Source organism: Emys orbicularis, chromosome 17 (assembly GCF_028017835.1).
Source record: "Emys orbicularis isolate rEmyOrb1 chromosome 17, rEmyOrb1.hap1, whole genome shotgun sequence".
NCBI lineage: Eukaryota > Metazoa > Chordata > Testudines > Emydidae > Emys > Emys orbicularis.
In genome coordinates this window covers 17,905,066-17,932,457 of record NC_088699.1, presented here as the reverse complement: position 1 = coordinate 17,932,457, position 27,392 = coordinate 17,905,066, and the positions used below count along the sequence as shown (strand labels likewise).

The 27,392-nt window shown below is 43.6% G+C and overlaps 1 protein-coding gene across 2 annotated transcripts in view; it reads right to left on the bottom strand.

Annotated features, from left to right (window-relative positions):
* The window catches only part of ATP2A3 (ATPase sarcoplasmic/endoplasmic reticulum Ca2+ transporting 3), a 135,548-nt gene extending 108,812 nt beyond the window's left edge, over positions 1–26,736 (bottom strand). For both annotated transcript variants that reach the window (XM_065418464.1, XM_065418463.1), the window contains exon 1: positions 26,619–26,736. In XM_065418464.1, the coding sequence (XP_065274536.1) occupies positions 26,619–26,736 (118 nt within the window). The remainder of the gene's footprint in view (positions 1–26,618) is intronic.
* Between the last annotated feature and the right edge of the window lie 656 nt (positions 26,737–27,392).

Sequence of the window (27,392 nt, the reverse complement as noted above, 5' to 3'; positions counted from 1 at the left end):
ACAGATCTGAAAGGTTTCTACTCTTTTTCTTGCTAGAACAGCATTTCACCAGCCTTTTATATATAGAAGCCGAATAATATTCAAAGTAATTAAACAGTGTGGACTTCTCCATTAATTTGTATTCAGTTCTATTTTATTGTTTCCTTTCTTATTTCCTCCGGGGCTCTTTCATTTTAGATTTACTGAAGACTTTATACTGAGTGCTTATTTTTATCTGAATTGTTTCTTTTTGATGATAATTTCATATTCATTTTGGGATCAATGGACTACTTTAAAAAAAAAAAAAAGTTACCTGATTTTGTGTGGCCAACTTGAGACACTTTGAATGGGCCAGATGTCAAAGTTCTGAGCATCCCTCTTTGTGAAAATTGGGTTTGGCAAAGGGCTCTCAAGTTGAGTAGCCAAAACAGAGGCACCCAAAACTAGCCACATTTGAGTATTTAGGCTAAGTTGGTGAAAACTTAAGTACCTTTAATAGCAACCTGTTGATTTTGTGACACATCACAACAGACTGCCATGCTACACCCCCAAGGAGGTCACTTACAGTAAGCCAAATACTCAACTCAATAAAATTTTCCTGGCAACATCATAGAACAGTTTAGGAAACAAAAGAAAACAAAGCCAAACATAGTTAGGATGCCAAAAATGAAGCCCTTCCAGAAAGGGTCGTCGTCAAGGTAGGTCAAGCCTTGCCAGCGTCACTTTAAAAAAAATCTATACCTGCCAGATTTTGAAAGCTACAAGTAGGGACATTTGGGGAGAAAAATGTGATAAATCGTTTAACGCAGATGTGCTGGATTTGGGACAACTTTGTTGAATGGTAGGGGTGGAACAGTAATAAATATTTTGCTTAAAAAAATAAACCAGGACTTTTCCTGCTAAACAGGTATGGCCAGCATGTATGCTTTAAAAAATTAAAAGCAGACTAGTATGGCGACTCTTCTTTTATAATGAATCACAGAATATTACTCGTTTTTTAAGCTACAAACAACCTCCAGCTCCAAATAAATAAATAAGCAAGCAAGCCCACACCAGAAAACACTGATCAGCTTCAAGACTGATTTAAGGTCTCCTCCTTGCTGGCCTTAGAACAGAATTAAGGATGGACTTGCCAAAAGCGCTAAGCCTTGGCCTAACTCTGCTCCCACCGACTTCGAGCCCTTTAGAAAATCCCACCCTACTGAGCCGATGAAAGCGAGTTTCCATTTACTTGAATGGCTTTTGGATCAGGTCCTACGGAACCAGTGAGGACATACTGCTTGTTTAGCATACAAAAAAAAGTTTACTAAAATATTCCATTAGCCATCTCATGTGGAAATTGTGTGGAGACTTTTTGGTACCAGAGTGCAGCTTTCATGCAGACTGAGGAAAATACAGTATGTCCTATTGGCTACCCTCCCTACAACGTATACTCAAATTGTTTAGGCATCAACCACTCTCGGCCAGTAATAGAAATTGGAAACCGTGTTGAAACATGGCTCCACTTTAAGAAGTTAGAGTTGATCTGGTCCTATGAATTGTTAGGTATACAGCCCAAAATGAGTTTGGGTACTAGCCAATAAAAGGAGGTACCATTTTGTACCTTCCACAGCCTCTATTATCCTTTAACATCTAATCTCCAAACAATGTTTTCACAAATGACAACTAGTGGGATAGAGTTTTCACTTCAAGTGTCTTATTTGTCTAGGCAGCCCTATCGTTAACTCCAGGAGCCAGCCCTTCAGGCAGATACCTGGCCATCTGCATGTTCTAGCAGAAGTTTACAGCATATAGCAGCATTAAATGACACTGAAACACTATAGTCATATCATGAAGTTTTACTTAATTTTAAAAAGCATGAGCTGCCTACTTTCTTCCTCTAGGAAAACACAGCATGTTTTCAAAAGCTTATCATAAAAAAATATTTTCAGACAAGCGAACCAGTAAACATTTCCCTTTACACCCTATAATGAATAAAAGACACACAACAGCAGGTTAAAGAGTTAAGCAAAATACAGTTTGTGAGTGAGTGTGTATGGGGGGGGGGGGGTGGTATAAAGAATGGAATGTAACGTGCTTAGTTTTGGAAGACCTCACATTTGATGCAATTTTTTTTCCATCTTTAATTTTTCCTATTTTAAAATGTTTAATAAAAGGCAACTTTTTCCAGAAAATTTTCTGTAAAATTTGAATTTAAAGGACAAATCAACCTCTATGTTCAATCTTCTCTCATCTCCCCTCCCCCCCATTCAATATCTGATTTGGTATCTGAAGTAAAAAAAAATACAGGGATATGGACAAAGCAAGTGAAGAATGGCTTTGACTGGACAGTAGATATACAAGCGTGGTGGTGAAGGAAAGAGCCATCATGGTACATTTTCACCATAGAGAGAGCGTTGAGAGTTGTGCGTAATCCAGGGCAGAACATCAGGCCCAGTGTATGGTACCATCTGAGCATGGCAATACACTGTTTGTTCAGGAGACAGCTCCTGTTGTAGTCTATCCGGAGTGATAGTTCTCCTCTCCAGTCAGGAACTTAACTGAGAACGTGACCTTCTGAACAGCACGCCAGTGTAATCCCGGTCAGAATGATCACAGGAGACCCAGCACTTTTGTGTCTCCTCAGGGTTGATTTCTTTGGCGTTGTGGATCAAAAACCTGGTTCTCTGTAGCAATGGAGATAAATAGCTCCTCCCAGCCCACTAGGACGTGTGCCGCGCTGTAGTCTGTGTGTTTGTCGTTAAAGATAAAAGTGTCTTCTGGATCTGCTGGTCATGCTCTGACTAGTCAAGTGTTGGTTTATAAAGGACTGTCCTCCATTCTGACTGCTGCAGGTGGTAGAACTGGTCTTCCAGGAAAACGCAGTCAATCTGGTTTTGGATCCATGAGCCAATGATGTTGGCCTGTTTGCCAGAGTGTTTAAGGAGCTGCTACTCCTTTTGCTGCTGCCATTTATGTTGTTCCCTTCCATCACCTCTTGATCCCTCTTTGCTAGCTGCTGTCACTGAACTCCTGATGGGTGATGAAGATGATGTGTAAGACAACCTCTTTGGGGTAGATCTCTGCTCCTCCTCTTCAGACATGCAGTCTAGAGCTATATCAAATCACATCTATTTTAATTTTATTCCAGATTTCTTGGTCCGCACACTTTCAACCTTCTTCTATGATGTAGTATCTTCCAACTCCTTTTTCAATATTACAGGCATCCAGGATCCATCCTCTTCAAAGCGCACTTCATTACAATCTGTGTTGCTCTGCTTAAGGATTTCCATAAACAACCTATCAATAAGGCTACGATTTAGCCATGGAGGTCACGGCAATCACGGATTCCATGACTTTACTGGACCTCAGTGACTTCTTCGGCTTTAGCTGTCAGGGGCTGAAGCCGAGGCTGGAGGTGAAACTGTGTGCTGCTGCCCTGCAACTATGGCTGGAACCAAGGACCGTGCAGCCCCTGCCCCGCAGTAGGGGCTGCAGCCGGGGCCATGTGCCCCCCTCATGCCTTTCCAGGGATGTACAATGTACAGATCTTAAATAAATCTAGTAGGACAGGGTAACTTGGAAAAGCGGGTGCAGGCTTGGGCCACAGCAGAACATCTGGAAAATTAAATACCTTAACAGGTTTCTATTTAAAAAAAAAAAGTTAACTCCAAAAAAAGTTACTCAGTCATCAGTGGTCACAGAATATCGGTCCTGTTTACACCTTTGAACATCCTGCGCTCGTCTCTGTGGAGCTCCATTCCATAGACAATTACCTGGAGCACCTCCAAAGGCAGTGGCAAATGACTCTGTCACGAATGCATCTATGCACTAGCAGTGCTTTCCAGCAAAATGGAGCCGAAACCTCATTTGTTGTCGGTAGCTACCCCGCTGAATTTATCACTGGATTTTCTAAGCACAAAGTCAGTATCTCATTGTAATTATCTAACGTGTAAAGATCACATTTTACAGGAGGCAGTGCCTAGTGATAAAGTGGGGGATTGGGAGCCAGGACTCCTAGGTACCATTTCTAATTATGCCACTAACTTGCTGTGTGACCTTGTGTTAATCGCCCAACCCTTTGCCTCTGTTTACCCTGTGTAAAATGGGGGTAATATAGAACTTTACAGAGAGATGGTAAAACCTTGCAATAAAGGGACTGTAGTGTAGAAATGCTAAGTACTATCATAGAGAAACAAAGCTGCAGTATGCAGATGTGAAGTTTTCCTCCTCAATGATCCCTGTCTTCACAACTTGAGCTGCTCGCTAGTCTTCCAGAAAGAAAGGGTTAATTTTCCAACATGCTCATATAATGCACTTTTGTGTTAAACCTGGCAAGGAAAATGCAAAACACAGCTCATGCCACAAGAAGGTAATCCTGCAGGGGTGAGCAGGACACAGTTTCAGCACCTGTTCTGAACACTGCCAGATCTTATCAGAGTAAGCTACTTGTGCTGGCAGACAGTTACAAAGACCAACCATCACACTTTGCTTTAGTGAGGTCTGCAAAAAATGTTTTAAAGAATCCCGTTAAAATGGCTATTAAGATAAAAATCCTACACACGTAATCTTTACCTGTGTTACTAACACCCACTCATGGCATTAAAACTACTTTAAAACACCTAATTTGCTTTTCCATGTTTGTTTGTTGACTTTTTGCATTTTACAGAGCTTGGACACAAAATTAATCTGGTCAATTTCACTGGCTCACATGGACTCAACACAATGCAGTTGTGTAGGGGTTTCACAGCACTGCCCAGGAAGTGTTTAATTAAAAAAATATATTTTAAGAAAACAATTCAAATTGATCTTGCAACCACCTACTCACACGAGTAGCAGTACTGACTTGCTTTCTATGACGTCCTGTTGACTTTACTGGGACTCTCAACTGCTGACAGTTAAATGTGCGTAAATGTTGAAGCCCAAACAGCTTGAACGCGTTTCTCTCTCCTTCACCTGCCAAGATCAGGACTCAGCATTTTTCCTCTTACAGATTAGGATTGTTGTTAAATCATGTGAAACAGTGAAAGGAATGGTTTAGGAGCCAGGAAGGTCATTAAATGGTGCAAAGGAAACAGAGCCCAGAACTGGTCTGATAATGGAAAAGATGATCTTTAAATATTGTCATTTTAAAATTTAATAATTTTCATTTAAGACCAAGTAGATTCCACTCAGACACTGGGTTTTCAAACAGGGTTGCGTGTGTCCTGGGTTTATTTGTTTCATGAGAATCTCTATCTATTTGAAGGGGAGAAGGAAACTTTTGTTCCCCTGTCAGTTTAAGATTGTGAAATTTGAAACTTGACTGTTCTCATCTCTAGCTGATCCCCATCTGCTGATAAACAAAATTAGTTTTATAAAACATGTCCGCCCTAACCCTCAATACTAGGCACAGTCCAAACCTGACCTCCATGGGAGTTGATGTGCTTGTTTTAAGTTCACTAAAAATTTCAGTTCAATTATAAAGAAGAACTCTCCCCTCAACTGACCTCCCTCCCCGCACACATATGCTTGCTTTTTCTGGTATCTGTTCTCAGAACATAGTCTATTTTCAGCAACCTTCTTGGATGGATTTTCATGGAAAATGAAATATACAGTGCACTTGGTTTAGATTATATCAGATGAAAAAAATGTCTGTGGCGTACAAAAGATCTGTTCTGCTGGAGTGCCTGGGAAGGGAAGGGGGGGGGGGGGAGAAATACTTTTAATGGATTAATTCTCTGGGAATCATCTATCTATACTTAATAAACTTTTCGCTCTTGTGGCAAGAGATTTTTATATTGGTGAAACACTAGTTTATTTTGTCTATATTCGCCTCCCCCCCCCCCCCCCCCCAAACTTCTTACCACTGTTCCCATCATCTGGTGGTAGCGATAGTGTTATCTAAATGCTCAGGAGAGGTCTAGACCACAGTGTAGTTAAATGTTGGGGACCTTATCTGCGCTAGCAATCACACCAGTGGAGTTGCACTGATGGCCAGAGTAATGTTGCAAGGTGCACCCAACTACCAGTAGGCACATAGGATTTGAATAATAAATTATACCTTAGAACCATCTATTCCAGTGTCACTCTCAATGGCTGCCAATGTCCAACGCTTCAGAGAAAGGCAAACACAAATGATAATGCACCTAGGTCACTTTGCAACGTTAGGGGGTAGGGATTCCTTCTTGACACCAGGTGGCTACTGGATCACATACTGGGGCAGGAGATTTAACAAGAATAACTGTAAATATTATTGGTGCTAAGATTATCCAGTCCTGACTGTGCACAGTACTTTCAAAGTGATGCCCACGGTACTTTAAATCCTACCTACAAAAGGCTAAAATTGCTCACATTCACCTTAGACGCTAGTAAAAGGACAGAGCTCGGCAGGGGGGAGCCTGTATTGACCTTTAGATAAAATCGAAAGCCACTGGCCTCAAAAACTCCTAGTGGAAAACCTTGAACTTGTGAAAAATATAACCCCTCTGACCTCCTGTCCAAACCAAGCAGGTTCTAAACAGGATACCCCCACTATCCCTAGACAGGCAGGTGCACAAAACAAAGGACACATGCACACCTGGAGGGGGGGGGAAATTCTATGATCCAAGGGGGAAAAGAGAGGGATCTGGAGAGAAAAGCCAGTTGCCAATTCTACAGAAAAACTAATTAGGCAGTTTTCAGCCAAAGCCCCATGGTTCTAGTGTAACAGAGGCCGTCATGAGTTCAACACTACCCTATGCCTGACCCAGCCCATAGGTTAGATCTTTTAGAGATACTAGATACTCTTTTAGATACTTAAAGCCCAAAGAACAAGACAGGGATTCCTTCCCTCTCCCCCCTCCATTCTTCATGGAAAAGTTAATGGTGCTCACTCAACTTTACACCGATACCATCAGTACCTAAAAAACCTCACCCTTGGGAATGTTAACGCAAGAGAAAAATACAAGGAGACTGAATCAATAATTTTAAAAAACCTTAGAAACCAAAATACCCCTTTCACACACCTTAGCAAACAAACAAACAAAACCCCCCAGAAACTTAAGACCTCAATTTTGCCCTCAAAGAGTTTTTTTTTTTAATAAATCAGATTCATGAGCAGTAGCAAATGTTTCATTTCAACATTGACATTGCAACTTTATAAGTGCTCTGCAGGTTTCCTGTCCGATACGCTGCACAGCTGGGTTGTTTTCATTTTTCCACTCACTCACCACATTTTCCTTATTTTAGACCCTTTGTTGACTTGGAGGTTACAAAATGGAACAAAAAAAAAAAAACTGGACAGACATGTAAAGTCTGCTAGGCAATTTGTAAGTACTTATCAAAACAGTGGGCTCTCCCTTCCACCAGAGACTACTGCTGATAGGTGTTTTTCCCCCACACTGGTTTACAGCAGGCGATCTAGTTGGAAAGTGACGTGACAGGATTAGCCAACACCACACATTTCAGTTTAGTTTTACATGTGGACTGGGATTCTGACAGGCATAGGAGACAGTGTAACTGTTGCTACCAATTAATCTCCAGATTAAGTTGCTCCATGTTGGATTGGTTTGTTTTCACCTCCTGAAGGTGAACCAAGGAATATGAGGGCATATTTGCATTTCCCCCAGCTAATTATAACAATGGCCACTGCAAACAGGCCTGTTTCCAAAATCAAGAGAAATGGGCTCACATCTGAGGCTGCCCAGATTTGCATCAATATCCACCCTCCTGAAAACTCAGGATTGCTGAAACGATCTAATGGCTATTTTCCTTCTCTGTCCAATTCATCCGTCTGCACCTCTCTCTACTAGCCTGGGTGGTCGGCTTCACTGCCTCCCTTACATCTCTGCTACAGAATCATACATACAAAACGTCGGTTTGCTCTTTCCCTGGAGCTTGCAAACTAGCCATTTTCATTTACCATTGGAGAGAACTTGTCCATGGCCAGCACAAATGCACAGGCAAATAAAGACATAACCTTGGTTAGAAAGGAGCGACCAGTTTAGGCATCCAAGAGACTCCAGTGAGTTGCATATCCCCTCAATTTCCGCCACCTTTCTAAGGAGCAAATCTTACCTCCCAGCTCAACAACAGAAACACTGCAGTTTTGTTCTATGGTGGGGCAGAATTTGAAGGGCCTGAAGCTCCTGGACACTGGAACTCACATCCACAAGCTTACTCTAACAAATCAGCCAGATTTGCCTTTGTGTATGGAGCGATATGAAGGCTCTCACACATTCTTAGGCCTTGGCTGCGGGAACAGAAATGAGACAACGTATATCCTTGCAATGCACAGAGATATTATATTAATGCACATTCATCATATGCTTCTCAACTGACGAATACGTGTGTATAAAACACGTTTTATTATTCATATGAGTGGGAAGCACTGCCTAAATGACAAATGACAAAAACCTAACACCTTAACTGGCAAAAAATTGTACGGAGGTGGGGGAAAGTGTGGGGAGAAAGGTGTCCAACCTCAATTTTTATTCACTGCTATAAGTTTGGTAACAAAGCACAAGAAAATAAGTCTACTCCAATTCATCTAATCACAAAGTAGGAAAGGGTCTGCTCCCCAGAACCAGAATTTAAACCAGGACTCAACAGTTACTTGGTTACACACATATTGTGACGCTGGGTCACTGTCTGCAGGAACTGAAACCAAATGAATCTGGATCAGCATTAGGCAGATCACTGCCTAATCTCAAGAACCCAGGTTCCCTAACTTGAAAGCTGTAGCAGACTCTGCACATGGACTAGCCACCAAAGGCAGGCAAAGCACCACATTGCTAGGACCCAGCCAGCCTTGCAAAGTGCCAAGCACTTCCTGTGGAGTGTGTAAGTGCCCTCAATTTCCATTGATGTCTTTGGAAGCCGAGGATGCTTAATGCTTTGCACAGTAAGGGCCCTTGATTTTAAGGCTAGGATCATCTTATGCTGTTCCTTTGTTTAGTCTGAATGCAGAGACCGCACAACTGCAAATGAAGCTCATGTGCACTGAATTAGTTGGCTAGGTGAACTTCCAGGGCATAGCTAGACTTTTGACAGAGAACAATTTCTGAAGTTTAAATAATGAACAAACAAATAATAAAAGACCAAGACAGATGCAGGCTTATTAATTTGTCACGTTTATGAAAATGTCAGTAGACTACGGCTGGCCCACAGCAGCAGAGAACAATGTCCATACATAATACCAGCAAATGAGGTTACATTATAAGCCGATGCACAAGAAGGAACAGTAGGCCGACACGGAAACTGAAACAAGCAAATAAGCTGGTTACACTAGCACCGCTCCATTGGCAAAGCAAGCAGAATTAGTGTCCACGCCAGATGATTTGGATCACGCGTAGTACAGAAAGACGTTAGAGGCAATTGTTTTCACAGCTGTGGGAACGGTGCATGCAGGAGTGCGCATGAGCATTCTGCAGTGACATGCCTCGGCCATGTCACCTTGTGACAGCTGATATTTGATTTTAAACCAAGGTCTAGGGTCTAGCTGCTTAGCTGGCAGACATTAACTTTACAGGCTTTGCTGATGCTCAACGAAAAATGATGCAACTGCCAGCAGTATTTCCAACAGCTGCATTTAAAAGGAGAGTCCGGCAGCTTCTGCATTAATGGAACTCTCTGCTGTTCTGCAACACAGCGTTAAATTAATACCAGCTGAAGAAGAATTTGACTTTACAAACCTTTTTCTACAGGGCACACCTTGGTTATGCGAGATGGTAAAGCTGCTTTGCAATTAATGCAAATAAAGATCCTGTATTTAGATATAATTTTCTCTTCTGCTTTACGTATTCCCCATTCAGGTGTCATGTAGCTGGGTGTCCCCTCGTGCTTGAGGGAGAAGGAAACAGGACTGTGTATTATAGAAAGTTGAGGAATTTATTTGTTTTCACAAAGAAGTGAAACTAAAGAAGGGGCGGATGGGTTGCAAAGCCACAGCGCCAGCTTATTCCACAACCCTGCTCAAAAAACAAGGAACCCAGAAGAGTAACACACTTGAACCTAAACGTCATCCCTACCAAATTTTCAAAGTGACACGAGAAGTTAGCAGCTTAGCCCCTGTTAAAGTTAATGGGAGTTGTGCTGGTAAAATCCTCTCCGCTTTTGAAAATAAAGTGGGGATGGAGGCAAAGGTATATTGCACCCGCCACTATAGCATCTGCGTGTCATGTCACAACAAGCTGTCCCCAGTGTAGGGTGGTCAAATGAATTCCTCAGTACTAGACTCCAGTAGCTTGTAACTCTCTCATCACTTGTCCAAAATTCATCCTCAACCTGCCTGAACAGCGGCACCTTACACAGTGCCCTGAAAGGACAAAATCCCTTTCTTTGCAAATGCCCAACTACACTGGATACCCTACACCTCGACCACCATGGACCTTGTATGAATTGCCCAGTCCAGAGGTCAGAGGCCAAATGCAATTTTCCAGCATAACTGCACTTCTTGGAACAAGACTTTCCCACTCTCCCGCTACCAAACAGAGTTTCAAAGCAACGTAACTATTAAGTCACAGCCCATGCAGCTACCCGGCATATTCCACAGTGCTAGAACCCATGGCATTCACTCAGATGTATTTTCACACATCTGAAAAAGAGCATTCGGACTTCCCAGCCAGTGATTATGTAGTAGTTTCTGATCAAACAGAGGCCATCATGTAAAAACCTCAAACCTCTCTATACACCTCTTCAGCCCTGAAGGGCAGTGCAGACAACCTGGCAACCATTTAAAGAGAGAGCTCATCCTAGTCAGTGATGCTTAGCACTCATATAGCATTAACTAATTAAACCTAATTTAACTAATTAAATTGCTGCCCCCTTATTAATATGTTAAGTGACTTGTCCAAGGCTACTGTAGCAAGTCAGTGGTGTAGCAAGATTGGAACTCAGTTGTCCTGGCTACCCATCCTGTGCTAATCAGCAAAATTTTCTGAATGTCCCTGAAAAGCCCCACCTCAGAGAAGGGGTTAACTCTCTAGCACTTAGAACCACAAATATGTTTTCCTAATCTCATTTTCTTTTGCATTTTCCATGGAAATCAAACTTTTCAAGTGTCCCCACATAGCTGAAAGGTTAAAATAATAGGTTCATTCCTTAAAAATTATTATATTCCCTCCCCACCAACCCCATGATTAGAATGGACTAAAAATATGTAATCACTGAAAACACCAGGAAACACCAGATTCAAAAATACAAGCAGGCTAATGTCAGGGACAGGAACCAAGGGACACCGTGGACACAGTGAGAGCAAGAAGAGGATTTCCTCCTATAAAGTCACACCTTCAGCACTGAGTACATAACAGTCAAAATATAACAATGGCTAAAACACAGAGCATGAGGGTGCACTTCAAGCTCTGACACTCCACTAGGCATCCTCCACTGAGAAACATGCAAGGAACTTTCCGTGTTTTTATCCATTCTATTCCTTCCCAGTTTCTTCTCACTTCCAGCCCCTGTCATTGCAAATCCGTGATTTAGCACAGTTCTTCTTGTTCTTGCAAGAAAGTAAATTTACATTTAATTAGGTCCTTTTATTTGAATACCAAACTGCTTTATAATTTTTAATATATTAGAGGAACTCACAAATGGTTTCATCTGCTATGGCAACGTAGCTACCACTGGGGTGGAACGTGGATGCTGTTAATGACATGTAGCAATATAAACAATGATAAAAAGAAGAATAGTATCATTTAAACTTCAGGGAGTAGGGGAATTGTACGTTGGCAGAACACAGTTATCTAAGTTAGAATCTGGCTAAGACACTGACTGGGTTTATAACTCCCAGGGCTGGCTCCAGGCACCAGCTTACCAAGCAGGTGCTTGGGGCGGCCACTTCGGAGAGGGGCGGCACGTCCAGCTGTTCGGCGGCAGTTCGGCGGACGGTCCCTCACTCCTGCTTGGAGCGAAGGACCTCCCGCCGAATTGCTGCCGCAGATCGCGATCCCGATCGCGGCTTTTTTTTTGTTTGTTTGGTTGGGTTTTTTTGTTTGGCTGCTTGGGGCGGCCAAAACCCTGGAGCCGGCCCTGATAACTCCTACTCTTGGCAAAAAGTGTAACAGTGGCCAGGACCTCAGTTTTACATCTCAGTTTTGACCAGTCTGATACTGCATTCCCCAGTTCACGGACTCTTCCACCAAGAGTAATCAATGGCAGAAAGAGCCACTTTTACCACTGCCATAAGTGGGACCCAGCTCCATTAATGTCAGGTCATTGCTATCTAGCCAGTTTGCTGACGTTATTGGAGATGCACCTGGTTACATCAGCAGCAGATTTGGCCCAAAAGTCTGAAAATGACAGCAAAATAAAGATGACGATTTCTAGGAATTGTCATGTTGGTTTCCACCCCCAGTCTCTTTATACTGTGAAAGTTAACCGACACTAATTTTGGACAAGAGGCTGATGGCTTACTAAAAGCCAGCACGAGGCGAGCTTACTTCAGCAGAGAAAATAATTTTCCTCATAGGTAAAATGTTAGATTAGGGACAGATTTTTAACCCCTTCTTCACAATGTTCAACAACACTGACTTCATTGATGTGTCTGAATCACATGAACAGTCCTGATAACTGCAATGGGACGGACTACTCAAGTGAGTAAAGCGTTCAAAGTCTGCCCCTTAATAAGAATTATTAATAAAAAGCCAATTTATTGACTACATTCCCCTAGCTGGATTACCATGACACTTGTCAAAGTGTTAACCACATCCTATAAACAGGCCTAAGCTTGGCCTTGAAATCATATGCATGTAATAGCTTTCTGCCAATGGACACTGGCTACTGCATGGGTGTTAACAAGTCTGGGAAGGCAGCATTAAAGAAAACTGGATGGATTTTTCACAGCATGGGAAAAGGTTTGGTCTTTGCAGCATTCCTTTAAATGGTTAAACCAACAGGATTAAACCACGACTGAGGAGCGTTTCTCACACACACAGAGGCACACGTCATGGAAATACTCAAGTAACCACATTTCTCTTTACAGCTTTTCAGCTCTCGTTACTGAACATTTCTGGACTTGCAAATTATACCTTTGCTACTCGTTTTATAAAGTGATTATTGGAGCAGTCGGTAATTAGTTGCAACATATTTTGCGGGGCCCCCCCTTTTTTTTTTTAGGAAGTCACTGTTACAGATCTCACTCCCAGGACTAGCAACATTAAGAATTTAAAAAAAAAAAAAAATCATGAGTCAGAACAGCAAGAACAAAAACCACATGAACAATAATAAATGGGGGGGGGGAGGAGTATTGGTCTGTCACCAGGGTTTTTGTGCCTTTAGTTATCTTGCCCCCAGCCCCAATTTGTGTGCAATCATTTCATACTGAAAATTCAATCTTCCATGCACACTCAACAATGCAGCCCTCCCCACCCCACTCCGGCCGTCAATTGCTCATAGGAGTTTTGCACCTTCCTTCCCCTAATCTCTGGGGAGGGGGCGCGAAGCTGCCCTCCTATCACGCTCCATCCCGTGCCCCGTCTCCCTCCTCAGGCTCCCAGGTCCTCCCCTCTTTACACCCTCCTGACAATCTCCCACCCTGTCCTGCCCCAACGTCCTTCCAGGCTTCCCCACAGTCTCCTGCCCAACTGCAGCCTCCTGCGCTTTCCCCTCAAAGTTTTCCTATCCTGCCCTGATTCAAAGTCCTTTGCATTCTCCCCCTCATCCCTGCCTCATTCCTCCATCCTCACAGCCTCCCCTGCCTCGTCACTTTCTGCTGCTTGGGCACACAGGTTGAATAAGGGCAGCCAGCTTTACGGAGAGCAGCCTGGCTTCGATCCCACTTGGAGACCCAAAGGGAAGTGGCAGCCAGTTATATGTTATAAGGGCAAAAAGCAATGAAAAAACCCCAGCTTTTTCCAGACAATCATGGGGAGCTTTAAAAACTCCAACCTGTAATCGTGATTCTCAATAATATCCCGACAGCTGGCAACTCTATCACCTACAGCTCTGAGAAAACTATAAAGTCAATCCAGCAAATTAGTCAACTCACAAGCTTTGTCCCTCCCCTTCCAACTGCCTCTCTCCCTGGGACAGGCTTTGCTAACTAGTTATTAAAATAAACCACATCAGACAAACTGTCCTAGAAAACAGCACTCGCATACCAATCACTCTCCTTCTCCTATTACAATTAGAGCAAGTGCCATGTGCCAGTCAGTTTCCAGTGCACCATGCGGGGGGGGGGGGGGGGGGGGGGGGGAGGGTTACACAAACGCATTAACAACAAATATAATACAAGTATGATTATAAACTCTTTGGGGAGGGAACCATCTTTTTGTTCTGTGTTTGTACAGCACCTAGCACAATGGGACCCTGGCCTTATAAGCACTACCACAATACAAACAACAAATAATAACTTTGAGTACCAATGTTTAAAAGATACCTGCATGCCCCTCCCAAACGGCATTTGCGAAGTCAATGGTGAGATGCCTATGGTCTGCTGGAACCCATTTCTACCCATAGCTCCTTAAAAACAAGATATTGAGACTCCATAGTTGTGTGCTGTAGCTCCCGCTCCCTGTGAGCTCCCTTGAGCACATCTATAGAACATGGGTGCCCATTTTAGGACTCATCTACATGGGGAAACTTCAAGAATAAGAGTGTCCACATGTGGCGTTATACGGGTCCAATTATACTGGAAATTTCATATACCAGTAAATTTCCCCAGATACACCACCCCTTCCTGAACCAAGATTTTCAAAGGCCCCCGGGGGAATAATTTTAATGGGAATTGAGCATCCAAATGCCTTAAACTGTATTGAAAGTTTCAGCCTTTAAGATCCATCCCCACATAGTCTTGGTTCAGTGGAGGAAATCTCTTTTCAGATACCTGGTCAAGAATCTGGAGGGGATGTCCTCAGAATACTATAGCCTCCTCCTCCAAGTGTATACACATCGGAAAGAGAGGGAGGTGTGGGAATCCCCAGAGACATCATCTGAGAGTCTATTCACACCATAGAACTTGTAAAGGTGGTCAGCTGCAGCCAGTCAGCTGTGAACTTCAAAGCCTTAGACTGGAGTGAGGGCATGAGTGCCATGCATTCCCACTTGCTAATTAAATACATACCTACTACGGATGTGCAGAAAACTGACACCTACGTTAGACCTTCTGGGCTAGCTCCCATAACTGTGTTCAGTGTGCTGAACAATCATGCAACATGTGTGTGTGTGTGTGTCGTACTTCTTCGAGATCTAGACCAGCACTTCTAGTAATCTCTTAGTGCTCTCTATTCAGTCCTTACTGGAAACTCATCTGCAGGGAAAAGTCACCTGGATTAACAGCTGTTGCAGGTCAAGAATGAGAGAGACAGTCTTTCCCGCTCATGGCTCTGCCCGAGCAGCACTAGAACCACATTAGGCAGGCCTTTGATACGACTGTCAATCTCAATGTCATAAGCACTATGGGCCAGATTTTCAAGAGAGCTCAGCACCCAAGAAGCTGAGACTGTTTAAAAATCCAGCCAGTTATTTTGATGCCTAAATGGGGAAGAAGTTATTCTGAAAGTTCGGCTCAGCAATTCACTACATTTCATAAAATCACAAGAGGACTGTGTAGATGCATTTTCTCAGAGGGGATCGCAGGCGGTTTAACACACTAGTTTTTTGACATAGCAATATTATTAGCACTGAATCCCAACACTGTCCTCCTCAGAAAGCACCAAGAAAGGTCCTTTTTCTGGGGTGTGCTTTAGATACAATTCTTAAATCTTTCCCCACTATCCTCCTCCTCACTATTGTCTACCTATTTTGAAGATATTTTAAAGAGCTGTTTTTTCCAGAGTTGCTGAGCTCCTCCAGATCTCGCTGACTTCAAATGGAGCTGTGAGCGTTCAGTACTGCTGGAAAAAAAATCATATCCTGAGGCCTGATCCCCAGAGCAGATGTGGTGCCAAAATTTGAAAAAGGGCTTCCTCAAAAATTGTCTGTCAGAGCAAGCAATACACAAATTTCCCAGGTAATACACCCTTCACCCATCAACAAATCAATCATTCCCACACTCCACACTCGGGCATTTGAATGAACCTCGTCTTGTTAACGCATCTTTCGTATTGGTGTTTCTGGAATGGTAGATGTGCTATAAAAGGCCCAAAACAGCAGCCAGTTTACAATAAAAAGGATCCTGCTTAGAATTTCAGAGCCTGAAGAACATTTCTAAGCGATGACAAGGGTTAACCCCGACTGAATTCTATCTGTTCTTGTTGGCTGTGGGGAAAAAGTTGCCTTCTCCCAGAGGTCTACTTTATAACCGGGGTTATCCAATATCCCATTGTTAGAACCTAATAAGCGAAAGCATCTTTGTGTTATGGCTATAACATAAAACACAGGAAAAAGTCTGATGGCTTACAAGTCAAATGGATGCTACAGGCTTGTCTTATGAAATTTGTAGATGTTCAGTTCAGCTCCCATCATTAGACAGCAGTGCAGCAAAGGGGAAAAAAACAACAGTTTGGAAAGTTATACAGCGCTTGTGGATAACAGGTGCAGCCAAATATACAAGTACACGCTGTATGTATCCATAAACAGTATTTCAATGCCAGATCACTTATGCCATTTATACCAGTGACTTGTTATATAAGCCCTGCAATTTTTTATACCCAGGCTAGAACCATTTTTGCAGCATTTCCTCCCCCTAACAATTCTGCTTGCTAACATAGCTTCAGACCATGGCCCAGCACAATCTTGCCTGCATAAAATTCTGGAGCACATATGTGGTTTGCAGCTTCTTAAAGCTGTGTTGCTGTCGAGATTCAAGTCAAGCTGGACAATTCTTCCCTCCTATCAGGATCCTCATAGGAATTCTGAGTGTAGTGAACAAGGCCCTGATCCTGCAAAGGGACTCCAATCAGTGTACAGCCCCATTGCAATATCAGGCCAAGGTTTATACATACAGAGGTTTACAAAGAGTCACCTGACATAACAGCTCCCACACCCACCCTCTGCCTCCCTAGGATATTTGTGTCTTTTCAAATTGTATATTAAGGCACAGTCAAGTGGCCCAATCACTTCAAAAGGATGGAACTAGCTAACAGGGATGTGCTGGCGCCATAAATTTCTGACTCCGATACAAATGTCCCTAAAGTTGGGGGTGTTCACACAGTAGATTTTTGGTTCAAGCCCACGTCTATCAGATACAGATCTTGCTGAAGAAAGCTCAGTAGCAGTTACCACATGTGGAGGAGTAATTTTAATGGAAATGAAATTTCTTTTTGCAGGGGGAAAAAAAAAAGTATTTTTATGAATTTTTTTTAGTTTTGGGGTGGAAAAAACGAACCCAATATTTTTAAAACCAAAAATGGTTTTCAAAAACCTTCAGTTTTGCACTGAAAAACTTAACCATTTTTGTGGGAAATTTTTAATGACAATTTACATTCTATAAATTTCCCTCCAAAAATCATTGGTATTTTTTAAACAAGTTCTAGAGAGAACTTTTGGGAGAGACACTAGAAACACAACTCACTTGCCTAGAACCTAACCTATCAAATCGAAGTGATTAAAAAAATAAACCAAACCATCTTTAATAAAACTAAGAATATGCGGGCACACAGTTTGGAGACAGCAGAGTAAGAATTACTAGAAGTGGGCGAGAAACATGTTGAACAATTGGCTCAAAGTGCAAGATTAAAATAGACAATCTCTCACATAATAAAGAGTCCAGGTCATTACATGGGGATTTATTGTTTTGTTATGGATACTTTACATGACCTAGGCAAATAATGCAGTTTTTGTGGACCATTGCAATATAATCCAGTTATCCCCCACACGGTTTCTATAAGCATTCAGTTTACCTGCAGATGACATCATCACATTCTTGTATGCGAATTTCGTACTTTGTAACTGACTTGCTTGACACTTCCATTAATAATTTCAAAGTGCTTTTGCAAACATTAATGAATTAATCCATCACCAGAGTGCTGAGAGGCACTCTCGCCTGTAAAGTGGTGAAATGGAGGGACAGAACAGCTAAATGACTTGCCAACCCAACAGGTCAGTCGTAGAGCTGGGATTAGAATGCTGATCTCTTGACAACTCACCCTGTGCTTTAACTGCTATATCGTACTTCTCTCTCCAATTATGATGGAGTTGCAATCACCACAGCTGACCCAGCAAGTAAGTTCATTCTAGTTCTAATTCTAATTCTAGAACTCTAACTGAAGAAGTGGGTTCAGATCCACAGATCTGAAGGTGAAAAACACTCATCATATTGTACCTAACGCACACAGCCCTCAGCATTTCAGATCCAACAGGCTGAAGTTTATTAAAGTTCGATTTCACTTCACCAGGAAAAGTGTAAACATTCTTTTGAGAAATGGCCTGTACCAAGTGCTTTACTGAACCCGGGCTAAATTTACCAACCCCCCCTCAGAGTTACAGGAACTAATGGTTTCAAACCACAATGGGTTAAGAAACCAAATTCTCAAAGCAAAACAGCCATAAATGTTGGGATGTGCATAAACTGGCTCAGAGTCACTAAGGTGTCAGCAAACCCAGTCCAAGTTTAGAAGGCAACCTAAGACCTGGAGAGTGCCACATGGTCTGGCATTTTATCAAAAATATTTTGTACAGCTCTCTGCATGATGGTCCCAAGACATGCAGATTTTCATTAAAAAAATAGGTACAGTTTTACTGGGCAACACTGAGCAACTAATGTAAATTAAAGTAAGTCCAACAGCAGAAGAAAAATTAACATTAGTAGCTCCACACGCCCACAGATCTTACATGCACAAATGACTATTTACAATAATGCAACTAAATACTTCTTTCCTAATTCATACAGAATATTTTAAAATGCTGCAGCAGTGAGACAGAAATGAGAGCGTTTAAGTTTTCTGAGGTCAGCCTCTTCTCAAATATTTTTTTCTGAAAACATAAGCCAAGACAGGTATTATCAAGTGGAAAAGGAAATCAAAATCTGGATTTTCTGTTGCCCGATTAGAGGAATAGAGTTTAGTATCTACGTAGATTTTCAGGCACTCAAGATGTTTTAGTGCATCAGCATTTCTCCTGAGGGAAGAGGATGGGGGGGGGCATATTTATGAATCAGACTGTTCAGCGTGTGCTTTGGGGGTGGAAAAGGTGGACGATGCACAGAGGAATGGAGAGCAGAGTTGGATGAGTCAGAAAATGAAAAAAAAATGGTGCTTTTCCTCTTCCTACTAGCATCTCAGGAAGCTAAATATTTTAGAGTGATATAGAATCTCTTATTGTCGAGAGAGTCTGAATGTAACCTTGGCTGGCTAGTAACTGCCTATAATTAATTCAATATGTTCTATATAATATAGCCTACATTATATATATTTGCTCACACACATATGCACACGCAACTATATGATGTCAGAGGGAAGAAAATAAAACGAGTGCATCTAAAAGTCAAGTTCATCATGCCACTGCTTCTAACGAACTCAAGCCCTGTGTCAATCTGTTTTGTCTTAACAGCTCAAAGCTGTGCTGATGTTCGAACAGCATAAAACCAATACAGTTCATCACACAACCCTATCCATAAAGGCATGAATACTGATAGAGAACAGCGATGTAGTCACAACACCATTCCCCTCCATTTCAAGCCTTGGTTCTGATCGGTATGTTTCCTCTGTCATCTTTCTCCCCAAGAAGCAGTGTCTGGCCCACTTAGCCACCATCACCATTTCAAACACTAAGCAGAATTCCTCTTTCCAAACAAAACCCAGAGCCCCGAGTCAGAAAAATCAAATTATAAAGATAAATCTCAACTAATTAATATGAAAGCTTCTTTGGACCTGTACAGGGCTATGGTAGTGCTTAATATTAATAAATATTACTATTATTAGTAATAAATAGGCTTGGAAGGATAAGATTGTTGTCACTAAATGTCAGTAGAAACAGATTTCACCATACACAACGAGGGAAAAATATTTCCATTGATGATAATTGAAATTTACAGGTAGGCAAAGAAAGAAAAATACTGATATTTATGTTGTGTATTTTGATATATGATGTCAACAACGTGTGTTTTAACATTACAAAGCTTTAATTTTTTAAATCTCAACGTCCACTGTCATTAAATTAATTACCTGAGCCTTCTGCCCCACAATAATTTCTTACAACCGCAAACATTTACATTAATAACAATTGAAAAAAAAAGTTTAAAACTCAATTTTGTGCAACTGTGAAAACTGCAATTGATAAAAATAAACATTGACTCGACCTGTTGAAATTAAAAATCAAATTCTGCCAAGACTAGTAATAAAGTCTTGAATGTAATGAAATGTGCCAGGGTTTAGAAAACTCAGGCGCAGATTTCAGCATGCATCCACTGGATGGTTCCAGTAAAGAAGATGATGAATAAAACCACGGGGATGACCCAGGGAAAGAGTCTAAACAAGCAGGTTGGTTTATTTCAAGTTAGAAGTTGTTGAAATAATTATTTCCCCATTTGCCAGAGGGACTCCTGCATCCCAACAAAATCATTTATACAAAACAAATTAGGGCCCCTATCCTGCAAACATTCAAGTACATGCGTGACTACACTCATACCCCACTGAAGTCAACGACTAATGATGGGAGCAAAATTATGCATATGCCTAAGAGTTTGCAGGACCAAGCCCTAAATTTGTGCCTATTTTCAAATAGGAAAACTATTTAGATTAAAAAATAACATTAATTTTCCTAAACAAACAGTTGTTTGGGTCCCGACTGTCCTTCGTGTAACTCCACTAAGATTAACTAAGTTACATCAATGCAATAGAGTAGTGAAGGGGTGTATCAGGCCTTTGGTTTTAAACCTGGAAAAAGGGCAAGAAATATCTGTGCATTTCTACCACAGTCCATACCATGCATTCTAGAAACAGTAGCTCATTATTATAGATTTGCATTTTTTTTTTAAAAAAGAACCTGTGGTTTAAAAGCAATGGTGGAAGGAGGAGGAAATTAGCTGGACCCGACACATGGAAACACTGCAAAATATTTATTTGTTAAGGTTTTGTTTGCAGATTCCTGAGCTCTTGTAGAACGGTGATGGTGAGATCTGCATCTTCTGTAGGTTGCTTTGCAGAAACAACAACAATGATGATGACGATATTATGAAACAAGAATACACACCCCACTTTTTTTTAAAAACAAAAAGGCCCCATAAATCCATATCTTCCAGTTTTGCTGCCATGCCACTAATTGGGGATATTTAATAGACAGGTCCTCTCTCCATTTCCTCCTATAAATTTAAATGTGAGCACTGGAATTGAAAAAGCAATTTTATGCTCGAGGAGAATATTTATATTTAAAATAAAATGCAACCACCATTGATAGCGCTTTAGATTTTAATGTTTGGGATCAGCTACAGATGTTATGGCTCTGAAATGCCTCAGCTGCACAACAATATACCTACAGAGGATGAAAAACAAGACAACAGACCTATAATGTTTACTAGAAGGTCCTTTATCAGAAGGATTATGTATTAATAGTTTAGCTCACGATTCACAACAAAACTGGCGGTAGGGTGACCAGATGTTCTGATTTTATAGGGAAAGTCCCGATATTTGGGGCTTTTTCTTATATAGGCTCCTATTACCCCCCCACCCCCTGTCCCGATTTTTCACACTTGCTGTCTGGTCCCCCTAACGGGCGGTTTGATTTCAGGTTTAGAAGGAAGCAAACAATGTGAAGCAGGGGGATGAGAAAGTGAAACCAGTAAGGGTAAAGGAGGGTTGTTCTTGCAATTAAAGCATCAAAACGAGAGTCATGAAAGCCAAGCTCTGTCTCCCCCAAAAGACCCTGCCTTGCTATACAACCTTATGCGAGTCCCTTCATCTCCCCATTCCTCAGTTACCCACCATCTGTAACGTGAAATACAGGGATGTGGCGAACTTTATTGGTGTCTGCAAAGCACTTTGACAGCTGCAGGGGCAAGATGCCGCTGAAGGGCTACATTAAAGTGATTTTATATATTACCCTCCACAGAGCCACTCACCTTGGCCACGATTTAGGAGAGCCCTTCAGCCTATGCTTAACTGTAAGCACAGGCTTAAGTCCCATCAACTTCACTAGGACTTAAACAGGTGATTAAAATAAAGCAAGAGCTTACATGCTTTCCTGCACTGGGTGGTAAAAAAACAGGTATGGTAATGTCACGGCGGAGCAGTGCTTCAGCCCGCTCTGTAGTGTTCACAAAGCATCCCAGGGGCTTGGGAACAGCTCCCCTACCCCATTCCCTGGCTCTCTCCAGCAAGGCAGCACAGGGGTGTGCGCCTTCACTGTGACAACTCATCTGGAAGGAGGTTGGGGCATCATTAGTCTCCCCTTTCTGCCACAGATAGGTGCAAGTGATCTGGGTGTCCACTAACCCCTCATCTCAAATTGCTCTGCACAGATGCTGCATTGGTGGCATAGAACATAAAAGATTTTGGCTGCTGACCACTGGGATAACACAAATCTTCTTCACCCTAGTTAATTCCAATGTTTATATCTAACTTCTCCATTTTAGGTGACAAGATCATTTCTCAAATCAAACCCTACATGTAAAATTATATCCTAGGACGACTTCTCTGGTTACACCAGACCCAACACTTTCAAATCTGGGTTCCTAAAGTTAACTTCCTACATCCATTCTAATACACCGTAACTAAAAGTGGCCTGTGGGATTTGTGGGTGTTCAGGACCTCTGAAAAAAAGAGCAGGCTACTTTTATTCAGATTGCCTAAAAACATGGATTAAGTAGCCTAACGTGAGACATCTAGGTTTGAAAATTTTGTCCCGAATTTTTAACAATCCAAGTTTTACAGGGTGTCCTCCTGCAACACTTTTTAAATAGGCTTTTCTGGTAATATCTTGTGTGATCCATCAGTAAGTTATGAGTACTGGAAATAACAAGTCCAGGCACATCTGAGGGTTCCACAAACAATCACAAACTTCAGTTTCACTTTTATGGTTGCCTTGTCATCTTTACAGCTTCTCAGCACTTGTGCCTCATGTTACAACTCACTGTTTGCATTATAAATAGTGCCCTGGGTTAAGATTTATGGCAATAGAATATTGCCCAAGGAGCCGAAAATGTATTGGGTGTCAAACAGTGCTCACAGCCTTCTGCTTCTGACAGAAACATAATCAATGTAGGTCGCCTATCTGAAGGGCAATACTACATAGCTATTGCTTGATAGAATTAATCAAATCCAAGGACCACTTAATACTCTACCTGATCTCTTAGCTTATAAATCTTGCTCGGCATCAGCCTCTTTTGCTTTTGGAAGCACAGAACCTCTGCGCACCTACCTGTAATGCTCTAGTGCAGGGGTTCTCAAACTGTGCGTCGGGCCCCCAAACTGGGTCGCGACCCCATTTTAATGGGGTTGCCAAGGCTGGTGTTAGACTTGCTGGGACCCAGGGCCGAAGCCGAAGCCTGCCACCCAGGGCCAAAGCCAAAGCCCGAGGGCTTCAGCCCTGGGCAGTGAGGATAAGGTTACATGCCCCCCGACCAGAGCAGAAGTCCTTGGGCAGCTTTGGCTCCCCACCGCCCGGGGCTTGGGCGGGCTCAGGCTTTGGTCCCTCCTCCTGGGGTCGTGTAGTAATTTTTGTTGTCATAAGGGGGTCACAGTGCAATGAAAATTGAGAACTGCTGCTCTAGTGCCTGAACCAAAGTCATATTTATTGAACTAAGTAGACTCTCATTAACGTCAGTGAACTTTGGATCAGGCCCCTCCTGCCAAATCGGTACCGCAAGAGGGCAAAACTGTCATAGAACCCGGGTATTTTTTTCACTCAGTACTGAAGGCAATTTTAATATATTCCCACGTGTGTCCACGTGAATGCACAGAACGGTTTGGCAATACACGGTAAGCGGCAATTATTTCCAATTACTTGTCAGTTTTTCAAGGAGATAAGACGAGTTTCCATGAAAATAGGAAGACACAGGATCTAGATCCAGAGCCAGTGGAGTTCCTTATTTCCTGCTGAATGAAGAGTGCTTCAAGTGCTATTCCGCACTCAGCACTCAAGAATGCTCCTGAAGTCGGTGGTAATTCCCCTTTACATAAACGGTATGGTCCCCACAACCATTCTCCCCACAACACTTTAACCGGGACAGGGACAAATCCTCAAATTCATGATGGCAATGAGATTTTTGCAGATTATTGAGCAGCAAGGACTTCAGGATTTGATTTAACTGAAGGAAAGCAAATTGCCAAACAACTCAAGTTCTGACTTTGACAATCAAACAGATACCTGCAAAACTGGATGGTAATTTTACCAGTGAAACAGGTACCATTTTGTAAACATAGCTGTAAGGATCTGCATATTTTCCATACCTACTTTTTTTTTATTATTATTATTAAAGGGAATAAAGATGCAATGGGGCAACACCTACCAGAATTTATTTGGACTGAATTTTCCTTAACCTAGAAACATGAAGATCAGATTAAAGGGTGCTAGAACCAGTGGTGCTGGAACTAGGGGTGATAGGGGTGCTACCACAACCCTTGGCTTGAAATGGTAATAACAAACACCAGATACATGGTTGCCATCAGCAGCACTCCCACCCACCCTGGCTAGAACTTAGAAGCAACAAGAACCAACTCAGATCTATTGGAGATCTTGAATTCCTGTTGAACTGAAGAAACTAGAATAAGGCCCTTAAAATTGGTAGGACAAATTCACTCCTAGTGTAACTCCACTGAAATCAATAAAATTACATCAAGGATAAATGTGGACTAAGTTCTTCCACCTCACAGAAGATCCTCAGCCGGCACACAACGGCTTAGCTGGCACACAACGGCTTAGCTCTATTAGAGACAATGGACCTACACTAGTACTGCTCTAGCCGTCTATTTATAATTCAAACAACCTGAATAGACTTTTATCACAAGAAGGCAGTTAGAAATGGCTTCTTCCTCCCAAGCCCAAATCAACTCCAAAAGCATCAAGAGTGGGCTTCCCAAGGTGTGAATCTATCAGAGCAGAACTCCCTTGTCTGCATTCACTAACAGTTTTTCTGAGTGTTTTTTTTTCTTTTTTGACAGAAACATAAAAAATGTCCCAGATGTTCAAAAACAGTGTCTCAAATTCAGTCTGTTTTACAATATAACCCATCCACGTCCCACTTGCCATATCCCCACCACCAGACTCTCTCCTTCATCCACTGCAACTTCATCAGGAGTTTATGTGAAAAGTAACTAACATATGTAAACACTGCTTAGGGTGGAGCCGATCTTCTAGGGAGCCTCCTAAATTAAACAAATATTGATTTGGGTGGATTACACTCTCCTTGCCCTAATGCTCAATAGAGCAACCAATCCTCCCCCATCTCCTAAGCAAGCCGGTCTCCCCTTGTGCCACAAGTGACCTGTTTTCCCAGTCCTTACTCTGCTGATCAAGGTGCATTCACTGTATTTACAGTTTCCATAGGCAATATTTTTACAAAATCAAAAAGCTCTCTCCTTAATCAATGTTTAACAAATAACCAATTCCCAGCCGATCTAATCTAATCACACAGGTAACCTGCCCATGGCCTTAACCCTGACCCCAACCCATCCCCCCATTAGCCTAATCATACAGCTGGCCTTCCACTATAAATTACCCCAGTTCTCCATAAACGTCTCTTGAAGACAAAGGTAACATCCTGTATCCTTTCATCCACGCCCACCTCCCCTTAACCCAACACTCCTCTCCAAGTCTCTTAACCCATATATCCCTCACCCTGCTGCCCGTTATCCTAAACGGACAGGTCAAACACACCTCTGCCCGTTAAATCAGGCCCCCTACTACATCTAACAAACACCTTTCCCACCGGACACACCATCCCCATACCCAAAGGTAACCCCCTGCCCCCGTACTCCATGCTCTCCACTTGACTCTCCACCTCTTGCCCCTGTATCCCCCCACAAATACCCCCCAAACCCTCTACCTCCCCTTTTCCACCCAGACACCCCCAAACCCTCTACACCTTTCCCACCGGACACACCATCCCCATACCCAAAGGTAACCCCCTGCCCCCGTACTCCATGCTCTCCACTTGACTCCCCACCTCTTGCCCCTGTATCCCCCCACAAATACCCCCCAAACCCTCTACCTCCCCTTTTCCACCCAGACACCCCCAAACCCTCTACCTCCCTTTTCCCCCCACACATACTGCCCTGCTTCCCCCAATACTCCCAAACCCTCTACCTCCCCTTTTCCCCCAGATAATCCCCTCTTCCCCCTACAGATACCCCCCAAACCCTCTACCTCCACCCGTCCCCCCAGATAATCCCCTCTTCCCCCTACAGATACCCCCCAAACCCTCTACCTCCACCCGTCCCCCCAGATACTGCCCCGTTTCCCCCTCCCGATACCCCAAACCCTCTACCTCCACCCGTCCCCTCAGATACTGCCCCGTTTCCCCCTCCCGATACCCCAAACCCTCTACCTCCCCCCCTCAGATACCCTAAACCCTCTACCTCCCCTTTTCCCCCAGATAATCCCCTCTTCCCCCTACAGATACCCCCCAAACCCTCTACCTCCCCCTTTCCCCCACAGATACTGCCCCGTTTCCCCCTCCCGATACCCCAAACCCTCTACCTCCCCCCCAGATACCCCAAACCCTCTACCTCCCCCTTTCCCCCCCACAAATACCCCCACCTCCTTCCCCTGTATACCCATCCTTCAGACACCCCCAAACCCTCTACTCCCCCTCAGATACCCCCAAACCCGCTACCTCCCCCCAGGCACACAGGTGACCCGGGCCGCCGCGCGCGGCGCAGACTCACCGTTGGGTCCGTACTTGTCCCGGCTCCGGCGGACCTGCTCGGGGCTCAGCCCGCAGCTCTCCTGCACCCCGAAGCGCTGCAGCACCGCGGCCGCCGGCGAGCTGTGCGCGTTCTCCATGCCCCGGGGCCGCCGGGCTGCGCCGAGAGACGGGGCCGGGGCGCGGAGGGAGCCGCTCCTGGGTGTTGGGGGGCAGCTGGTCGGGGAGCCGGGGCAGCAGCTCCGGGGCTTTGGGGGGGCTGGCGGGGGATGTTGGGGGGGGCGCTGGGGAGCGCGCAGAAGTTGGTGGCGGGGTGGGGGGGACCTGCGTTGCAGCAGCTCCCAGAGGAGAAGTCGAGTCCGCTTTAAAGTTCCCCGGGCTCGGTCCTCCCTGCCTCCAGCGCGGCACCTTTTCTCCCTCTGCTGGAAGGTGAGCCCGGCCCCGGGTCCGACTCCGCCTCCTCCCGGAGCAGCCCTGCCCTCCGCCGAGGCTACAGCCTGCGCGCCCCGCTGCTCAGTGCCCTGCCCAGCCCCTCGCACCAAGTCACTTCCCCCCGCCGCACGATGCTGAGCCCGGGGAGCCGCCCCGGGGTGCTGCCCACAGGCCCCCCCACTCCGCCCGCCTGGCTAATGTCTCTGCGCGCGGTGCCCCTCCCGCGTGCGCAGCCGGGGGATTAGCGAGAGTCTCTCTCCCCCCCCCCCCCCATGACTGGCTGAGCTTCAACTCCCCACCACCCCCATTCACAAGCTACCTGCCACCTCCTGATTGGCTCTGCCCCTCCCACACACCTTCCTGT